Source organism: Artibeus jamaicensis, unplaced genomic scaffold, assembly GCF_021234435.1.
Source record: "Artibeus jamaicensis isolate MK-2021 breed Jamaican fruit bat unplaced genomic scaffold, CSHL_Jam_final contig_1998, whole genome shotgun sequence".
Classification (NCBI taxonomy): Eukaryota; Metazoa; Chordata; class Mammalia; order Chiroptera; family Phyllostomidae; genus Artibeus; species Artibeus jamaicensis.
In genome coordinates, this window is record NW_026521407.1 from 23896704 (window position 1) to 23917950 (window position 21247).

General features: G+C 45.3%; 1 protein-coding gene across 1 annotated transcript; it reads left to right on the forward strand.

Annotated features, from left to right (window-relative positions):
• Nucleotides 1–15020: 15020 nt before the first annotated feature.
• Nucleotides 15021–21080, forward strand: TEFM (transcription elongation factor, mitochondrial). The gene is made up of 4 exons (XM_037143344.2): nucleotides 15021–15173; nucleotides 16842–17302; nucleotides 19531–19680; nucleotides 20555–21080. Exons 1-4 carry the CDS (start codon nucleotides 15107–15109, stop codon nucleotides 20990–20992), a joined length of 1116 nt encoding a protein of 371 aa, XP_036999239.2. The 5' UTR covers nucleotides 15021–15106; the 3' UTR covers nucleotides 20993–21080.
• Nucleotides 21081–21247: the final 167 nt, after the last annotated feature.

Consider the following 21247-nt stretch of genomic DNA (forward strand, 5'->3'; position numbering starts at 1 on the left):
ATGTCAGTAGTTTTCTTTCTGTACCCCACATGGCTCCTGGAAGTGATATCTGCATATGTTTGGAAGTCCGATAAATGGTTGCATGACTCTATTGATGGGTTTCATCGATGTGAACACCCCTAGTTTTTTTTTTAATCTGCTAATTTTTAGAGAGAGGGGAAGGAAGGGAGGGAGGGAGTGGGGGGGGAGGGTCGGGGGAGAGAGATACACACAGACAAGAGCTCAGGCCTCCATTCATTGCTCCACCCACTAAACGCATTCATCGGTGGATTGTTGTGTGTCCCCTGACCCGGGATCAAACCGAGACCCTGGGGCGCCAGCCAACTGAGCTACTCCACCAGGGCTCCGCTGACCAGTTTTATCCCCAAAGTATGAGCAGGTGTGGGCAGGTGTGGGCAGGACCTAGATGGCCTTGAATAGGGGCATTTCATTAATCCATATTCCCATCACTCTTTGACACGATTCTTGGTGACGCACAGGCTTCTAGTAAGACACACACTGCACACACTTGCCATCCCCTCTGTAGGTAAACACCCATCTGTCATATGCCTGTGGCTTAATGCACACAGATGATAGGTTTCCACCCTGATGGTTGGCAGCTGATGGTGTAGCCGGCTTGCCTGTATCCCCAATTCAACGCACATGCAAACCCACAGGGCAGCTCAGTATAATGGAATGAATCCAGGAAGCCAGGCTTTGAATCTTGGTGCCATCACTTACTAGCTGTGTGACCTTGGGCAAGAGCCTTCACTTCTCTGAGCCTCGGACTCTTCACCTGTAAAGTGAGGATTGCCAGATCCACCTAGTAGGGTCATCAAGATGTGCCAGTACATGGCACACGAAGTCCTCAAAACACAGTGATGTCCCTGCTTCCACTGCCCCTCTGGTCAGCTGGTGGGATAATCATTTGGAATGCTGTATGTCATCTCCCATCTTCCCCGGGGTGCAGGGGGTCAAGCTCCAGGCCCCAGGAAAGGGGGACATTACCAAGAATAACCAGCCAGGAGGGTCTTAACAGGGTGGGGGGGCTAGCCCAGGACCAACTCCAGAGGAACCAGGGAGAGAACCCAGAGGGTCAGAGGGCATGGGGTTGTTTACCAAGCGGCTGCAGATGATTCATTTCCGCTGCTTTAGATGAAAAAAGGGACAGAAATAAATCTCCCAGGAGAAGGATGGGAAAAGCGTCCTAAAGTATGAAGGCCAGGGGTGGGGGTGTAGGGGGACGAAGAGGGGACAGGCCAAGGACACCACTCCCAGCTGCTAAACACCAGGGTGAACCCAAAGCTGGGAGCGGGTCCTGGGCACCCCAGCCCCCCAGGTCGGTGTCCCTTTGTCCCCCTGACTTGCTCTCCTCTGGCATTTGGGTCTCTCAATCCTGTGTATCAGCCATGGGAAAATGTGGCACCTCCTTTGCCACAAGGAGCCAGAGATCGAGAGGTTCCTTTAGTTTTCCTTCTTCCACCCCTTAATCCCAAGCCTTAGAGTGGAAGGAATTTCAGGCATCCTTCAGGCAAAGGAAAAGAAATGGTACTTCTGTATTTTGCTTATGATAAGGTTTCTTTCTTTCCTCCCTTCTTATCCAGTGTGTTACCGAGAGCCCCACACCGCTTGATCACGTTTGAGTTCCAGGACAGCCAGCTGTGTGGGGACAGCACGTTGTCCTCAGTGGAGTGAAGTCACCAACATCATAGAGCCGAATAAGGGGAGGCACCGGAACCGAAATCCAGGTGTCCTAACGGGTGTCTGTCAGCCCCAGGTTATGTCCCAAAAGCTCACAGGACAAGTCTGCTCTTTCTTTAGTCTTCCCATTTCTAGATTTTTTTTTCATTTTTAAAAATATTGCAGTACCCTGGTCAGGTGTCTTGGTTGGAGAGTCCTCTTGTATACCAAAAAAGAGTTGCTGGTTCAAGTCCCAGTCAGGGCACATACCTGGATGTGGGTTTAATTCCCAGTCTGGGCACCTATGGGAGGCACCCATCAATAGTTCTCTCTCACATCGATGTCTCTCTCTCTCTCAAATCAATAAACATACCCTTGGATGACGGACCTGTATATGTAAGATTCCTGCACCATACAATTGGCCAATTTAAAGTGTACAATCCAGTGGCATCAATTACATTCACAGCGTTGTGCAACCATCACCGCTGTCTGTTCCCCCAACTTCTTCCTTGCTGCAAAGAGAAACTCTGTAGCCCACTCATGGGGACTTGAGCGAAGCAGAGCTCAGCCCTGTGTCCAGGAAGCAGAAGCTGCTCTCAGTGGGGAGCGCTGAGCACTGTGCCCAAGGCTGTAACCGAGGTGGACAGGGAGCACTGGGGTCGGGGGCAGGGTGGGCTGAGGCAGCTTCCCTCCCCGACTCAGTCCGCACAGCAGCTGCTGGGGTGAGGGGGCCAGTCTGGGCCCTGGGACAGAGTGTCCTCCCCAAATACAGTTCCCAGGATCACTCAGAGGGCAAACATCCAGCCGGCTCTCAGGACCGCTGTCTCCGGGCAGCTGAGCCCAGCTGTGGCGGGGCTGGAAGAAAGCCTTCAATAACATTCCTTGCCCTGGACCAGGCTCAAGATTCCCGGGAAATAGACCACAACCTCTTGGAAAATTCAAATAATTTTGTTTGTTAGTTTCAGAATAAAACAAAAAAACCCTCATTATACATTGTTCACAGCAATGGCTACCTTTATTCAGGGACTGCTATAGTGAGGTCCTTACATGCATTATTCCATTTTATCTTAAATGCGACCCTGAGGTATAGACTACTTTTTATGCCCAGTTTACAGATGAGCCAACTGAGATCCTGAAAGACAATTGCAGTAAATGTGTCCAGGGTTACCCAACCGAGGTGATGTATACTAAATGATACATAGTTTTGAGCTGGGATTCAAATCCAAGTTTGCCTTGGGTTCTTTCCAATGCTGGCGAACTGTATGAAGTTGAACTGTATAAAGCTGACTTACAAAAACAGTGCCGCCAAACCTCAGTTCTTGAAGGTCGTCTACCTCGAACACTTCAGTTCTTGAACAGCCTTCGGAACAAGTTGAATTTCAGCCACGGCTCCACCGTAATGGTGATGGCGTGCAGTTCAACGAGTGTGCGGCTTTTAACAGTCTCACCACCAGTGTTCACGGAATTTCCCTTTGTTTTTTTATATCTCTTTTTATATAATTGGGACCGTATTTTCCATATTATATCTTTTTACTTTCTTTACAGTGTCTCATAGTATTATAGATGCGTCATGATGTAATTTGATGGCTGTGTGATACCATGTGGGTTACGGGCATTTCCTTGTTGGACCATTTGATCACCTTCAGTGTCGTTGGACGAATATCACTTACGATAGATTTTTGCTGTCACACCTAATGCTGCAAAGAGGATCTCTGTGTCTGAAGTGTGTTCCCTCTTTAATGCTGTGTTTCCCAGCACCACAACCCGCTGGCATTGCGCCCTGGCTTGCTTGTCTCCCTCTAAGCCTCTGGAGGACAGGGTCAGGTTAGATGTGCCCTCCACTGTGTTCCCGGCACCTGCCTGCCGCATGGCGGGGATTAGAGGAATATGGGCTAAATAAGGAAGAAACGAGTAGGGGTAAAAAATAATAATAAATGATGACGTCAGAGGACTTGGGTTGACAAAAGTGTCTTCCTTATCGAAGGAAAGAAGTAACAGGCAGGTCTGCGGAACAGCACCAAGTCCAGCAGCCGAGCAGAAGGATCCGATCCAGGTTGCCCACCTGTTTACACATTCAGTGTCTCTTGGTGTTCGACGGGACCCAACTGAGAACCCACCCAGACCCCTGTCCCTGGAACACTGCCGCAGTGTCTGTTCATTCACTCATTAAGTAGTTACGGGGCGCATGTTGTGTGCCAGGCACTGTTATGGGTGCTGCGGATAAACAAAACACACAGGCCTCCCTCTGTGCAGCTCACCTTCAGGCGGAGGAGACAGAAAATGAAGGGAGAAACAGATATACCTGCATACCACCTGGTCTCAGAGTGACTGATGCTCGAAGGGAAATAGAGTGAAGGGACAGAGAGGGATGGGAGATGCTGTTTTAATAGGGAGAACAAGGAAGCCCTCTCTGAAGAGGTGACATTTGAGAGGTGGTGAGGTTTGCCACCCCAAAATATGCCTCTTTGGGATCTTGATTATTTTAGGCTGGTTATTTTTAGGAAAATGAGATGGACCTTTGATCTTTCTCCAGCTGTCTGAAAAAACTCAGAGGACCTGCTCCAGGAAGGGAGCTTTTATCACAGGTAACTATAGTGTAATATGAGCCAGGTGTGACTGACAGGGAGGAACCTGGCAAGTCCCATTAGACCAAAGTCCTCTCTGCTTCCTGTTGTTAAAGATGGCCCAGCAAACATCTGTTTACTAAGCATTTGCTTTCTATCTCCATGCGAATTGCCGTCCTCCCCTTTGAAGTCCCATAGCACTGCCACCTTCTTCCTTAGCTCAAGGTGGCACATAAACCTTAGCTGCCCAATTTGTCCCTGGGCCCTGTATTCTTATGGAACCTCTGCACCTTCACATATCATTAAATTTGGTTATTTTTTCCTATTGATCTGTCCTATGTTGTTTTAATTATATGACCAGCCAGAACTAAGAGGAAAAGCAGAAATTTCCACACACCACACACACACACACACACACACACACACACACACACACACACACACACTGAAACAAAGATCTGAAGGAAGAGTTCCACCCAGCCAGGCAATTAGCTGAAAGAAAAGACCCCCGGGAAAAGGAAACAGCGAGTGCAAAGGCCCTGGGGTGGTAACGTGCTTTGGGTGTGCTTTGCCCACCTCCTCTGAGCACAGAGCTGTCCTACTCCAGCTCCCTCCTCCTCTGCACCCCTCCTGCCCAGTCCTTGTTACAGAACAGAGGTCCAGTGGGGCAGTATTTGGCACACCCAGGGATGCCAAAAAAACTTACAGAACAAATACACCAGGGCCTGGACCCCAGAGGCCGGGCCCTGGACCACCCCTCCACCCGAGCAACACCCCCCCCCCATCCAGACCCCCTACTGGGCCCGATCGTATGTCACCAATTGGAAAGACATCTCTCGATGCCAGAGATTTGTGAAAAGGAAATCCAATGTTTATTTAATGCTATTCAGACCTAATGTCTTCATTAAAATATCAAAGTCCTTTAGGGTATCCACCTACAAACACAGGAACACAGGCTCCCTTCTCCTTCTGTCCTAACTCTGGGTACCGTAAATCAGGAAAAGAGCACACGTCCGTTTTTCCAGGCCGCTGGCACCATCAGCTGTGTTGCCGTCCAGGCAGGATCTCTAATTAATCCAAAGCCATGCAGCACCTTCTCATGGTCCACTGGCAAGAGTTCTTTGTACCCATTTTCCCAGGCAAAGTCTCTCTTGCTTCCCAGGCCACGTGGCCAAAGGGAGCACCCCAAAGCCCCGTGGGCCTCTTCCACCAAAGCTGCAGGCGTCCACACTCTGACAAAGCCACGTGGCTCCCCCTCCCACCTCTCCAAGAGGGGGTCTGCACTCTGCCAAAACTTCATGGATCTCCTCCAATGGCTGCCGTGTCTGGGTTTAAATACCCGGGCAAGTCTTCCTCTGTACCCCTATTTCCGACTCCTCCCACAATCAGTTACACAGCCAGTATCTCTGTATTATTACAAGTTTACTGGGCTGCCATCGTGAGTCTGGGCAGGTATGGCCCCATGTCCTAGAGCCAATCTTCTCCAAGCTCTCATGCAGGAGCTGTAATTCGGGGGACCTGCCCCCAGTTACATCTTGGGGGAAGTGACTTCATTGCCCTGGCTCCAAGCCTGGCTACAGCCATTTAACATATCCAAGTGACCTGCCAAAGGCTATAGATATGTTAAATGACCCTACCATGGATTAGCTGCAAGGTTGTGGCTGTACAAAACAGCCCTGCATGTTCCTGCTCCATGTGTCCCTGCCTCCAACTCACACCTGTGGGGGGAAGGGTGAGGACATCTTATATGTCTCTCCATTATTCCTAGACACCCTGAGTTCTGGACACCATTCCAAATCTTTTTTGGAAAAGATCTGGCCACTCTTCAGCCTCCTCCCACATTGCCCCCCCACCCCAGCCCCCTCCCTTGGCTGCACCCTGTATCACCCCCATTGGTCTATCAAACTCCTGTCTCCATGCCCAGATTTGAATGGTACTTCTTACAGTACCATTGCCCTTATTGCCCTCATTTGTGTTCTCACGATGTTCATATTTCTACTACAATAATCATCGCATTGGACTGTGATATATATATATATATATATATATATATATATATATATATATATATATTTTGTCCCATTGGGCAGGGATCTCATTAAGAGCAGACTCTGCCACATTCATCTTTGTACCCTTGGTGCGCAGCAAGTACTGGGCCTGAGAAAACGTTGGTTCGTCCATGTACATGACACGCCCGGGATAGTGCAATCCCAGACCGAGATGGGAAGCAGATCAGTGGCTGTTGGGGCTGGGGGCTGGGGTGGGGGGCAATGTGGGGGGAGGCCGGAGAGTGACTGCTAAATGGGTACTGTTTCCTTCTAGGGTGTTGAAAATGTTCTGGAACTAGACAGTGCTGATCGCTGCACCTCGTCAACGTACTAAATGCTGCTGAATTACATACCTGAAAATGGCTAAAATGGTGAATTTTACGTGATGTATATTTTGCCACAGTAAAAAAAAAGATGTCAGCTGTATTGAGGAGCTGAGAGCCTTGTGACACAGGCAGCCCGGCTTCCGGGAGTCTGCATTCTGCCGAACATACCACAGCCCGACAGACACCGAGAGAGTTGGAAGGTCCGGTCCTGAAATCTGCAGAACCACAAGAGAAGCGAGTAAACAAACACGACGTTGGGAATAAACACAATGTAACACGGATCTACATTCCAGGCCACTAGCTGGGGGCCTGAGCAGAGTCAGGCACAGTGGCTCAGTTGCAACCACAACAGGAGGGACTAGGGTGACATCTGTTGGGAAATCTGATCGGAACACTCGGGCGCTCCCCTGCTGAACTAGTTTTAAAATTGGGTTCAGAAAAACCCCAAAACTTCTATTTCCTTTAGTTATACCTAAATTAATCACATCAAGGATTATTTTGTAAAGCACGTAGGTCTTTTCTTCTTGAGTTTGTTTTAGAAAGTCACACGTCATCTCAGTCTGTATAATCAACCGCCCAATTAATATATCTCTCAATGTATAAAATTTTTATTTTACTTATTGTTTATATAATTTCATTTTCACAACACCCTTATGAGAATGATACTCCGAGCTTTATTTTGCCAAAGAGAAAACTCTTCTTGGCAGAAAGAAACTGAGACACACACATAATATGTAGCGGTGTTGAAGTATGAGCCCGAGTGTTCTGACTCTGGCTCTCAGATTATCAAAGCTCTTTTTTGTTGTGATCATTTACCCACCAATTTTAACTGTGCAATACTGAAAAAAAATCTGGACCGCTGTTTCTCCATCTGTGAAATGGAATTAATGGAGAAGTTTTTTGAGAATTAAATGAGTTAATACAAAGATGATTGGAACAGTAGCCAGGCACCGAGACACATAAGGCTTTGTTGTTATTATTCATTTAAAAGCACACATAATACTTTGAGGACCTGCCCTGACTGGTGTGGCTCAGTGGGCTTGGCATCATTCCACCAATGGGAAGGTCTCTGGTTCGATCCCCAGTCAGGGTACATGCCAGGTTGAGGGCATGTGACAGGCCACTGATTGCTCTCACACTGATGTTGTTCTCCCTTTCTTTCTCCCTCCCTTCCCCTCTATCTAAAAATAAGTAAAACCTGTAAAAAAATAGTAGTCCAAGGGCCTTTCTGTGCCTCACCTTCTCAACATCCCTGGAGACCAGGGACAATCAACGCTCTCCTCTGACAGATGAGAAGCGGAGGCCCCTGCTGCAGAGCAGAGATAGGGGACAGTAATGGGTCACAGACCCTGAGCCCACGGACACCAGACAAGCAGAGCTCAGGATTCCTTATTTTAAAGGTTTTACTTATTTATTTTTTAGAGAGAGGAAGGGAGGGAGAAGGAGGGAAGAATCGTTGATCAGAGACGCCCCGACAACCCAGGCCAGGAATGCAACCAGCGACCTTTAGCTTCGCAGGCGATGCCCAACCGAATGAGCCACTGGGTTCAGGGCAGGCGTCAGGATTCCTGAGAACAGTTCAGTCACCGTCAAGGAGGAGGGCTGGGGTGGGGAAGGAAAAGATAATAATGAAATTTAACATAAAAGAAAAAATCCAAAACTTCTCCCAGATGAAGATTAGTAGGACCAGTTTTCGTTCCCCCACAAAGAATCCCTGGGCCCGGGGAGCAATCAAGAGTGATGTGCTCCCCGCCCCGTAGTTCAGCCGAGGGTCTGCCGCCCTCCCGTGGGGCCTGGCTACCTTTGAGCAGACGGTGACTGAGGACCGAACGGCACGGATGACCTCGGTGGATATTCCAACCTTGTGTAGTACATGTGTATCTAATTCAAGTGACTTGGACAATTAAACTTTTAAGTACACTTTCAGTGAAATATGACAAATATAAAGAAAAATGCACAAAGTGTTAGCATACAATTCAATGAATTTTTACAAAGTGTATGCATATGTTTAACTAGTATCCAGGATTAAAAAAGGGGGGGGACATAAATGAACATCCAAAACGCTCCCATTCCCTGTTCAGTCACTAGACCCCAAAGGGAAAACAATTTATGGAGATAAAAATTAGGTTGTCTCTTTTTGTACTATATAAGTATATGGCTTCTCTTACCATTATGTGTATGAAATTCATTCACATTGCTGGGTGTAGCTGAAGTTTACTCAATGTATGCATAATCTTTTGACATTTCTTTTTTGTGTTTTGTTTTGTTTTTTAAGATTTTATTTATTTATTTTTAGAGAGAGAGGGGAAGGGAGGGAGAAAGAAAGGGAGAGAAACACGCGTGGTTGCCTCTCATGCACCCCCTACTGGGGACCTGGCCCGCAACCCAGGCATGTGCCCTGACTGGGAATTGAACCAGCAACCCCCTGGTTTGCAGGCCAGTGCTCAATCCACTGTGTCACACCAGCTGGGGCAAATCTTTTGACATTTGAGATATTCAAGGTTTTGACTCATACAAATAGTGTTGCTGTGAACATGCTAGTACTGAGTTTATCATGTGAAATCTCAGTCTTTGTAAATGAGTAATTGTCAGCTACAGACAATTTTACATACACAGTTCAACCCATCACATGTCTCTTGGTGCACACGTTTGTATTTTGTTGAATGTATCCCTAGGGGTGGGATTTCTGGGCCCTAAGCCACACATACCTTCAGCGTTGACAGATTCTGCCCAGTGGTTTTCCAAAGTGATTCTACCAATCCACACTTCTATTACCGAACAGCAACTGGGGTCCCACTGCCTGCTTGCCACCCTTTAGGCAAAATTCCAGAGGTAAAGGTTTGGTGGTAAAGGAAAGGAGTCTTTATTCAAAAGCTTCACCATTTTGGAATAACAGCTTTCCACATGAATTAGTCGCTTAGGTCTAGCAATTGAGGCTAACCTCTTCGACACCTGAGTTCTCCTATCATTTCCCCGTGTTACAATCTAAGATACAAAAGCCACACAATTTTGGAAGAATGGCAGTCTTCTACAACACCCAGAGAATAAACCTGCCACCCTCTGCCAGGCCAGCCGGATCCTAGGCTGGGCCTGGAGCTCCTTCCCATCCAAAACTGTCTGTTGGGAAACACAGGCAGCTGCAGCACTGCAGGATCATCCAGGCATCCGTGAGAAAGAAGGGCCAGAGAGCCAGGACCGGACAGAGAGCCCGAGAATGCTTCTTTTATTTCCAGTCTTCTTGCCCATACCTCCACGTGCTCTGGAGACTTTCAGCTTCTCAGCCAATCCGGTCCTACTAGATTGTTTACCGTTGCCGTGGGCAACCTCCTCCTACAGTCCCTTCTTTACTCCTCCCCAGTGATCTGATCCCATTTCTCTGTATCATTTCCATCAGCATGTGTGAGAGTTTCACATCCTTGCCGACACTTGGATGAATTCATCTATGGGTATTATCTTTCGCACTTCACTGTATTTATTTTTGTAGAATGACACAAGGCTCCAGTTCTCAGGCTGGGATGCTGAACAGCAGGGGGTTGTTCGGCTACTGGACTGGGGACCTGGCCCTGAGCGGCTCTGCCTAGGGCCGGATGGTAGTGTGTGGATTTCTGACTTTGTGTTACAAAGATGACACAACCTGAGTCCAGATGACTTTAAGGGTAAGTTTATTAAAGCTGGGGACAGTACAATAAGAAACAGCTTAAAAATGAGCTTAAGCTGGGCTGCTTCAGCTAAGAAGTCAGAAAAAAGGCTTCCATGGGGACAGGCTCAGGGAGTTAGCCCAGGGCAAGCTGCCGCTGCCCATTGTCCCCAGGTTGCAAGCCTCTGGGGGTCCCCTAGGGTTTAGATGTGTGTCTGTGGGAAAGCAGAGGGGAGAGGGGAGGGCACTAATGTACTCCTGGGAGCGAGCACTCCAGGTCCTTCCTTTTCAGGGGTTTTAAAGGCTGAGAGTTTCGGGGAGGATCTCAACAGTTTATTCATCAGCTTCATGCTGATGAGCCAAAATGAGATTTATTCCCTTAACTTTATCTGTCCTTGGGTGTGGTTGGCAAGGATTTCTGCTTTATCTCCCCGAGTAGGGTGATTGAAGCTATTTACTCTCGGGTTGGGGAGAAGTGCAAACCACTTACTCTTAAGTGTCTTTGGTTTAGGGAGGATAGGATTTACTAGATGGCTGCAAACTCTTGTTTAACGATCTGTCTCCATTTCCCTCTACTGCTCGTCCAGGCTCACTAGCCTGTCTCAGTCCCCAGCAAGCTGCTCACAGTAACTTATGAGTCCCGACGAGGCTTTGGAGACCTTCATGTGCTGGATGCTGGACCCCAGCTTGGATGTGCAGTTGCTGCACCCTTTTACAGGCCCGTGCAATGTTGTTAGTGGTTGACGCTGTCTGCCGTCAGCCCTGGGCCCCACCATTCAGGGAGCTTTGAGTTTTCCAAGAAGCACCTCTCTACACTTTGCGCAAGGCCTGGCTGCCTTCAGCATGGAGGTTCCTGCTGCCCCCGCCCTGCCTCAGCCTGGAGGCACAGCCCGCAGCCTCAGTGTTATCTTAGCACTTGAGCTGTTCTCATGGGTGTGCAGTGGTGTCAGTGTGGGTTTTAATTTGCAGTTCCCTGGTGACTAATATGGTGAACACCCTTTCATCTGCTAATTGATCATTTGAATACCCTCTTTTAGGTTAAGTGCCCATTCAAGTCTTCTGCCCATTTTTTTCCAGTGGTTTGCCTGCCTTTTTCCTATTCATTTGTAGGCATTTTTTATACACATATTCTGGATACAAGCTCTTTGCTGCATACATACTGCAAATATCTCCTTTCACTCTGTAACTTGCCCTTTCACTGGTGCCTTTAAACTGTTAACCTGAAAATAACAGGCCAAAGTGAGAGGCAAACAGCATTTATTTGAGATCCCAAAAGAATAGCTATTCTGAAGCCCACATAGTATTCCGATTAGGAGAGAGGCAAGGGGTGTTTATGAAAAAGGGAAGGGGCAAACTTACATCAGTTGAAGGAAGTCATTTCTAGAGGTAAAGCTAAGCTAGGCATACTCATTCTAAGCAATGCCTTAAATTTTCAGTCATCAGTCTTGTCATCATATCTGCTTTCTTATTATCTTTGTAAACAGTGCTTTGGGATATAATATCGCTGTAGGCCCGGTCCAAAGTTATTTTGCCCTATTTAACATTCCAAGGATGTGAGGCCTAGGGCATGCAGACCAGGGACTTGCAGTTCCTCCGCAACGGCTGCTCCGACTCCATTTTAAAGTGGCTCCGTTCATATTATTGTTATTTTTTTACATGGTGAACAGATATCTGTTCTTAACTTTAATGACGTCCAATTTATCTGTTTTTTCCTTTATAACTATTGCTGTTATGTCAAGTCTTAGAAATGTTTGCTTATGTCAAGGCCATAAAGTTATAGAGAATGAATTTTAAATATTTTCCCCCAAATGAACCTTTTAGATGTTATACATGTGATCACTCATTATTTTTTTCCACAAACACTTAGTGAATCCCCCTACGTGCCAGGCAATGTGCTGGGTTTGTAGGGGACATAACTCTGACCTGTGTCCGCACACACTTGTGCAGAGGCTCAGAGACGGGAGGTCACTGGCCCCAGTTCACACTGTTACTGTGCTGAGGTTGGGCATGGGATTAAAGCACAGGGTGGACCGGCCCCGGGCACAGCCACTGGGCTCCTCTGTCTCCAGGAGGGATGTGGAGGCACCAGGAATGGATTTTTTATATATTCTAGTCGGTAACTTCCAGACACCTTGGGAAAAATGTACAGAGTCAAGTAAGGAGACAAAGACATGTAAGCAAAGCAAAACAAAATAAAAAGCCCTATAGTTCCAGACAATATGCATTACAAGGGAGAAAGAAATGAAGTGTTCGCGAGAAATGGGGGATGCTTCTGGCTTTGGAGTCAGGGAAGCTTCTCGGGGCCGGGCAGGGGGTACCTTGTTGGCATTTAAAAGGTGAGCAGAATTCAGACCATTTTGGGCAGAGAGCATCTGAGAGTAAAGGACCAGCAGGTGCCAAGCACCGGAGGTGAGACAGTGTGGAATTAGAATCTTCTACTCACCCCCAATAGTACTGCTCTCAGTTCTCTCCTTCACTCACTGTGCTTTCTTCATACTAGCCCTCTCCGTGGCTCACTCCACGCATTTCCGTGGGACAAAAATGCCATCTCTGTGTGCTGATGGCCTTCAAATTATACCCAGCACAGTTGTCTCCCTTAGCTTTGGGTTTATACCTCTATCTACCAGACTCCTCCACCTGGGGACCTGCAGGTTCAAAAACGGATCTGTGTTTTTTTTTTTTTTAAATCAGGAAATATAAAATAGCAAGGTGCGTCACACGTAAAGACATGTGTTTTTTAACGAAGCCATTGTTTCACATGTACATCTATGTGTCCTAGGTCATGCCAAAAAGCTTCAAAAAACACAAGCTAGACTTAATGACAAAAGGAGTGGAAGGACCCAAGGACATCTGCATCTGGGCAAGAAAACCTGGGAAGTGAGAAGGAGTTGGTTTCTGGGGAAGATGACGACTTTCGTTTTCCACACACTGATTCTGATTTACAGTGAGTCATGCCCAGTGGGCGCTTCTTTCCCTACTACTTCCAGCTGCTGGTCAAAGTCTGAATGAGTGCTCTGAGGAGTGAGGGAGTTTCCCCTCACTCTCATTAATCATTGGCTCCCAAATGATGTAATGCTTTCAGGAGGAAGCAACATTTATTGAACCCTTACTACACATGTCAGGTTCTCGGCATCCAGTTTCTAACAAGAAGTACTCTTAATAGAAATGTGAGGCAGGTACCATTATCTGCATTTCACAAATGAGGAAGCTGAGGCTCCAAGAGGATGAGAAACTGTCTAAGGCTGTGCAGGCAGCAGGTGATTGGTTGGGCCCCACCATCTCTCAAAGCATCAATCACCAGGGCTCCTGATGGCCTCCTGTATTTGTTTCCTAGGGCTGCTGTAACAAATTGCCACAAATTTGGTGGATTACAATAACAGAAATGTATTTTTCACAGTTCTGGTGGTCGGAAATCTGAAGTTGAGGTGTCAGCAGGGCCGGTCCCTTCCTAGAGTGAGTCTGTTGCAGGCCTCCCTCCTAGAGTGAGACCCTTGACCTTCCTTGGTCTGCATTACTTCACTCTGCCTCTATCGCCACAGGGCATTCTTATGCCAACACCAGTCATATTGAGTTAGTCACACCCACTCTGGTGTGACCTCATTTTTCATTTTAACTAATTACACCTGCAAGGACCTTATTTCCAAATAAGGTCATTTCCAGAGGAGGAAATGACCTCATTTCCAATGAGGTCACGGAGGATTAGGACTTCCCCATATCTTTTATGAGGGATACAATTCAACTCATAACACCTCATTGAGTGGTATAAACCCTGAAGTTAAAAGGAAGAAAATTGTTTCCTACTGATTTGGAGGATTGCACCAAAAGTTGCATTTATTTCTTGTTAGATTCCAAAGTTCCCTGAAATTGGCTGGATTCATAGGTTTCCCAGGAGTAATTCTTATGAATACTTACAATCCCTTACATCTCCACTGCCTCCTGGACAATATAATACCAGTCATTGCCATCTCATAAATACACAAACCAACCACCTTTTCCTCCAAAGGCCATCTTTCTCCTCACTTCCCTATTTTTCACAAAACTAGCTAAAATCTCCCCATTTTCTAGAAAGTATTTTTTTTCTATTATCCGTGAACCTCCCAAGTTCAGTTCTCCAGGGTCGCCCTTGGTAAGGTACACTAACTTCCCAGCTCCTCTCCTTGCTCCCAGCCTCTTCACCTCCGATCCAGGAAACACACCTCCAGTCTGTCTCCACAAAAACCTCAGAAGCTTCCGGCCACCTGGTGGCGGTCATCCTGCATTCAAGGCCCAGTGAAATTTGGCGCCAGCCTCACCTCCATCGTTTCCTACCTCACGGAACATGCTCCGACTGTCAAGGTCCAGTGCCAACGCCACCTTCTCCTATTTCGCCCTTCTCTGACCCTCTGGCTGCCCGCCGTTTCCCTGCTGAGCTCCTGACGCACCTGGCATCTCTCCCGGTTATTTCATTCTAACTGGTATTACAATTATTTGTTAAATGTCTAAGCTCCCTCACCAAACTCAGCTCTGTGCGCCCCAGATAGGGCCCCAAATAGGAGCTCATCAATCTTTGTGTCTGAATTGATACAGGGAGTCTCCTTGAAGGAGGACCTTACCAGCTACAGGGCAGAATACCCGAGATTCGGCTCTGCTGCTGTCTGGGCAAGAACGTTTCCCGGGAGCAGTAGAACGAGTCTGCGGACCCAAACGCGGGATTCCCGTACAGAGGCTCAGCTAGCGCGGGTCCTGACGCCCGCATGCAGCCCGCGGCACGCTGGCCGTTCTCCGATACACACCTCGGGAGCCATCGGAACGCCGCTTGGACAGGAAACTTTCCGCCGAAAGGCCGGGTACTTGTGGGCAGAGCACGCAGGAACCGGAAGTCAGTGGGGGAAGATGGAACTGTGGGACCTAGCTAATTTGATTTGGAGAATGAACGTTTCTAGGGTCCTCGTGGCTGGAGGTAGGGTGCCTGGAATACTGGGTTAATTTCGCGTCTGCCTTGGTCCTGGAGTGTTTCCTCTCTCAGGCCCCAAGTCCAGGTCTCTCTCTAGGGGTCCCAGCTGAGCTGACGAGGCGGTTCCGGTCCCCCAGCCTGGAGCGAGGGTGCGCCTCTGCACTAAGGAGCGGCTGTGTCCGGGACTGGGCGGCGGGCGGAGGGTTCGGCTTCCAACGGCCGCTTGCTTACCCCTGGCGGTGTCGTCAGAGTGGCTTCCCACTGCCTTTACAAAGTTGTTTGTTATATAGGTTCCCCTCTGCTTGCAGAAACATAATCATGGTAGAAATCTTGAAAAGTGTGCAGGAGGAGAGAAAAACTTCTTAAATCTACCACTCAGCTAAAACATAATAAACTTACAAAATTTAGTTGTATTTGGTTCCACTGGGTAAGAAACAGGTGAAAATAAAATTTTTAACAAGACGTATTAATTACAAAGAGATTCCTCTAAAGTTAAAAATGTCAAGAATGTTATGCAGTTGAAAGTATTGTTTTATTTTTATTTCCTGATTTTCCTAGGGAATAGATACAGAGAGAGAAACATCGATTTGTTGTTCCACGTATTTCAGCATTTATTGGTAGATTCTTTTACATCCCCTGGCGCCAGATCAAACCTCAACATTGGAGTATGGGGTGGCTGCTCTAGCAACTGTACTGGGCTAGGGCAAAATTTTTTATTTTATTGTATTTTATTTTATTACTGTGGCTTCTAGAAGAATTTATATTACACATGAGAAATTGTTATTTTAAATCCATGCTTCTTGATGGGCACAAAGGGTACCCCCCAAAAAACACATAATTTATTTATAAAAAATTGTGCATTTATTCTTACATGTTTAAACTTCAGTCACCTTCAGGGGACTCTCCATTTGATGCAGTACACCTATTGAGACTTTTTTTCCCCCTCCACTGCTCGAAAAACAGTTTTTGAACTTGTAGATTTTGATGCCTTTTAAGTGTTTCTGCCATTTCTTGTTTCACCTCTTTTACATGATAAAAAAGGTTTCCCTCTGAGGGTTATTTTTCATCTGGGGAAACAAAAGAAGTTGCTTGGGTTGAGATAGGGTAAATAGGGAGGGCAGGGTACTGGGTTGTCAAGGCCATTTTTGGTCAAAACTGCTGAACACTGAGCACTGTGTGAGGGTGTGGGCAGGTGCACTTGTAAATCACCCATCATGAAATGGGCAAACTTGTTGAGTCTTCAGAAAAAATTCACTGAAGCTGAACACAGCCCTTCACACCACCAGGTGGTACACATACAGATAGGTTCTTAGAACACTCACCTGGCTGGGGAAGCCTGCACCACAAGGGGCCTGCCCACCAGAAGATAATCCCGTTGTTTTTTGGGGTTTTTTTTGGGGGGGCCTCATAAAATAACGTTTCTACATAGTAAAACTTAGGACATAGCCATAGAAATCAGAAGACATCTCTTGTGAATAAAAACCACAACCTCCTGTTTAGTTATATAGAGATATGGTTATGAAACAACTTTAATGATTCTTCAGTAGAACTTAATATGGTCTACTAGTTCATAAATTATGGGAGAGTCTTTGTCACTTTGCAACGGTTCTGGTCTAGCTGCAACTAGCACTAAGGAAGCATCCCAACTTACATTTTGCTGTATTTTCCTTTTAGGGAGGTGGAGATTTTTCCCGGTATCATTAAGGTCGTCCTTGTTCCAGGCCCTACATAATTCCTGCCGGAAAAAATCCACTGCACCCAAGAAAATTATTCCCAACATTGCTGTGTATGACAAAAATACAAAGGAGTCTGGAAATGCACTTGACAAACTCTTCTCTTCGGAACAGCAGGCTTCCATCTTGCACGTATTGAATACAGCATCTAATAAAGAACTTGAAGCTTTCAAATTGCTTCGTGGAAGGAAGTCCATCAATATTGTAGAGCACAGAGAAAAATATGGGCCATTTCAGAATTTGGAGAGTTTAATGAATGTGCCCTTGTTCCAGTATAAAACTATTGTTCAAGTTTGTAACTCCATCCTTTGTCCAGAGACTGGAGTGAAAAAAAGAAAGTCACAGGAAAACCGGCTACTGAAAAAGCTTATCAAACCAGAAATAGAAAGAGAGAGACTTAAGGTATATACCCTTTTTCTAACAGATTATACTTCCTAAATATTTGAGAACCTCCTTGGCAAAGCGCTATTCTGGGCACCAAGACAGGATTCTTCAGGCAGCTATAGTTTAGTTGGTGGGACCAGACATACACGTTAATAGATAACTTATGTACAAAGTAGTATGTGATCAATAACAAAGAATGAAATGTACAGATAGTAAATTGGCAACTCAGAGGAGAATTGTGGAATGTGACTGTTGGGGAAAGTTTACTGAAAAAACACCCTGGATCTCTGAGGGAGAAAATAGGCTAGCTGGGAGAGGAGGGCATTCTAGGAAGAAAAAACTGATACAGAGAAGCAGGTCTGTGCAAGATTCATTGAAAAGGAATATTGCAGGGTGATCAGCCTGTGGGGGACAGTCGAGTTGGGAGCAATGAGAAATTAAGATGCAGAGATGGGTTGTGGCCAGTGAGTGAGTTTAGGACATTATACTTAAAGTTTAATGTCCATAGGACTTAAAGTTTTCTTACCCCCTTACAAAGCATTCAGAAAGCAACTCTTTTTCAGTGTTGTCTTAAAAGTATTAGAATTACTTGGCTCATCAAACATTAAACATTGGAGGAACTTAAGTTCAGTGTTGCAATACTTGATAAAATATTCCCCCCCCAGCTTTATTGAGATATAATTATATATTATGTAACATTCATAAGTTTAATTGATAAAATATTCTTATAATAAGCACAATTTTTGTGGACCAGTGTTCTCAGTTTTGGGAGGATTATGGATAGTTTTTGAAACCCGATGAAAGCCTTGGATCCTCTTTTCAGGGGGGAAAAAAAGAGCTATAAGCAGAATGCTGCAGACACTCTCTGGTGACTTGCAGGGCTCACCCATGCCGTCCACGGATTCCTGACAGAACCACTGCAGTTGGTCTGGAACATATTTGAACCAAATTTTTCAGTATTTAGATTGTCATTCAGATTTATGGCTAAAACTACTGTTTATACCCAGATTATCATGGAATTGCATCTTACAAGTGTTGAACAGCATTTAGGGGGCTAGGTTCTAAAGTCGGTTTGTACAGAGAAAACCATGCAGTGAAGCCCTTGGAAAAATTCTGTTGCCCATGAAGTACTCTGGGCAACTTGGTTCCGTAATTCTTATGCACACAACAGCTTGAGAACCAAAGGCAACCTGTACTTTGTAGATGTCTGGGTGGCCAAACTATTCTGCCCTTAGTGGATGCTTATCCATTCCTGAGCAGTGAAAGGGAGGAGCACAGTCATGAAATGTTCCTGCTTCTCTAGCTCTGTATCTATAGAGCATGTTAATTTACTTGTTCATAAAACTAATGAGCCATTTCAGAGTGAGGTGATGCCACGGTACTCTGTCTGCAGCCATGGCCCAGAGCTAAACCCATATGTCCAGTTATGTGTTACACATCTCCCCTTAGAAGGCAACCTCAACTGAATACATTAAAAAACAACTTGTCTCCCCAGCCTTCTCAAGCTGACCTGCCTCCTATGGTCATCTTAGGAGGCAGATCAGCTGCCTTCATCATTAATGATGCCAGACAGTCACAGAAATGAAACGAGTTAACCTAGGCACTTTGATCGTCTCACACATCAACTCTACTCCCATGATCTCTGACCTCACTGTCTTAAATCCTTAATAATTTGTTATAAAACAGGGACCCAACACAAATCCCTACCTCTAGTCTAGGCTCCTCTGGTCCATCTTCCACACAGCTGTCCACCATCTTTCTGAAATGTACATTGCAAGTTACTGTTTGCAGAAATCTGGGGAGCCCTCTGCCCTCTTCCCACACGTACTCTAGTCCACGGCCCGAGTGCAAGGTGTCAGACTATGCAGACTTCTGGGTGAAGTGACTTTGTTTACCATTTTACTTGGTTTCCTTGTCCTCCAGTAAGTCTTCCCTGACCATTTCTTTTCTCTATGGTGTAAGTGTTGGGTTGTGGCATTTCTTACAATGAATGGCTATGTTCCTGGGTTGCCCAGTGTGTGGCACAGTCCGCAGCAACATTTGAATGCCCACTTTGAGCTAGGTGCTGAGAACTGACAGCTGTTGGCTACCTTTTATACTTACTCCTGCATTTCTTTAACAATTCTCAGTTCATAAACTGTGAATCTATTTGTTACTTAAACTAATTTGGGTTTCTGATTTTATAGTTTAAATTTTATATCTGTTAAGTGTTTACACTTGTAATTAAGCCAGCCTTTTTGTTTCAGGCAGTAAATAGTATCGTATCCATTGTTTTTGGTACTCGAAGAATTGCCTGGGCTCACCTTGACCATAAATTGGCAGTGCTAGACTGGCAGCAAAGTGAATGCTTCCAGCTGATGAAAGGAACATACATATCATCTGTCTATTTAGAAGAGGTAAGGCAGTTACACATTCAAATTCCTACCTGCTAAAGATCCCTGTATAGCTGAATCTACTACTCCTCAAAAGAATGTAATAAAATAGGAAGAAGGGATTTTCTTTTGGTCTTTATCACTCACCCATTCCAGTTGTTTGCCATCACATATGAGTTTTTAAAAATGGAATAATTTATTTCAATACCTATATGGCAAAAAGCAGATACTGAAAAACACAGTGGTAAAGTATATTATTCTAAATATTATAGAATTTCATCACTATATTCATTAGGCTTATTTTATAAATGCTATTATTTGTTGTCTGGAATCTTTGAAAGCTTGGGAGATGGGCAGTAATTATCATGACCACACCTGCGAAAACTGGTTTGATCAAGCATCTGATGTGATCGGTCCATTGTAGAAGTGATTAATTTGGGGCTAGTAATTCTAACCCTATGCTCTACTGTAGAAATTTTTGAAAGGTTAATAAAAAAGGTTTTGACTTGTCTAATTTTAAAGTCAATGTTTTGACTTTCAAAAAAGTCAATTTTAAAGTTCTGAAAGACAACTTTTAGAAGTTACGGTTTGCCTTAGCTCATCTTGTGTCTGACAGAACCACAGCCAGAATGTGGCTGTCCTGACTTCCCCATAAAATGTTTCCAATTATTTCAGAACTGTCAATAGCAGTATAGGTTCTGTAAGTTATATAAGTTATGTAAGTTCTAAAATTTTATTTTTAAAATAGAGTGGTGGGGGAATATAAGGGGACTAAGATGTAATATAGAGAAATACAATAAAGATACAATTTAAATAAATAAATAATAGAAGTGGGACAGAGAGGGGACCAAAATAATAAAATTATTTCTACTCATTTATTTTATTTTGTTTTTTTAAGATTTCTTCAGTCATTTCAAAGATTCCTAAAGCTGACCTCTATGTTCTGGAAAAAACAGGACTTTCAGTTCAGAACTCAACCCTGTTTCCTGTACTGTTACATTTGCATATCATAGAAGCCATGCTGTATGCCTTACTGAATACACCTTTTGCCCAGGGGGGCCAGCATCAGGTCCTGAGCATGAACCGCAGTGCAGTGGGGAAGCACTTTGAACTGATGGTTGGGGACACGCGGACTAGTGGGAAAGATCTGGTGAAGCAGCTCCTCTTGGACTCTGTACTGAAGGAGGAGCCTCGGGTATTCTTCCCGGCAGACAAGATAGTGCACTACCGACAGATGTTCTCATCCACTGAGCACTACAGAATAGAAGAGTTGTATGACTCATTACTACAGGCTGTCGCCTTCTATGAATTAGTAGTATTTGCCCCTGAACCTTAAAAGTCTGATAATTAATATATAATCTGTTCTACTGTTATTATTTATTAGCTTTAAAGCTATAAAAACCAACTGTTTTGCCATCTGTGTTAATGAAGAATAAAACATGTTTGTGTGTATTTAAAGTTGGAATTGTGGTTGTTAAATGGTTTACACAATAAGGCAAGGCCAAATTTATAAATATCTTACGAGATTCTATACCTTTTAGGTTTAAGTGTTGAACAGTAAGATACCTCCTAACCAGTCAAAACGAGAAAG

Excerpts from the sequence above, each read along its gene's own strand:
- TEFM (XM_037143344.2), top strand. The coding sequence starts at position 15,107 with ATGGAACTGTGGGACCTAGCTAATTTGATTTGGAGAATGAACGTTTCT. Across the intron at positions 15,174-16,841 it reads TAGGGTCCTCGTGGCTGGAG|GGAGGTGGAGATTTTTCCCG; the intron begins GTAGGGTGCCTG and ends TTTTCCTTTTAG. Across the intron at positions 19,681-20,554 it reads CATCTGTCTATTTAGAAGAG|ATTTCTTCAGTCATTTCAAA; the intron begins GTAAGGCAGTTA and ends TGTTTTTTTAAG.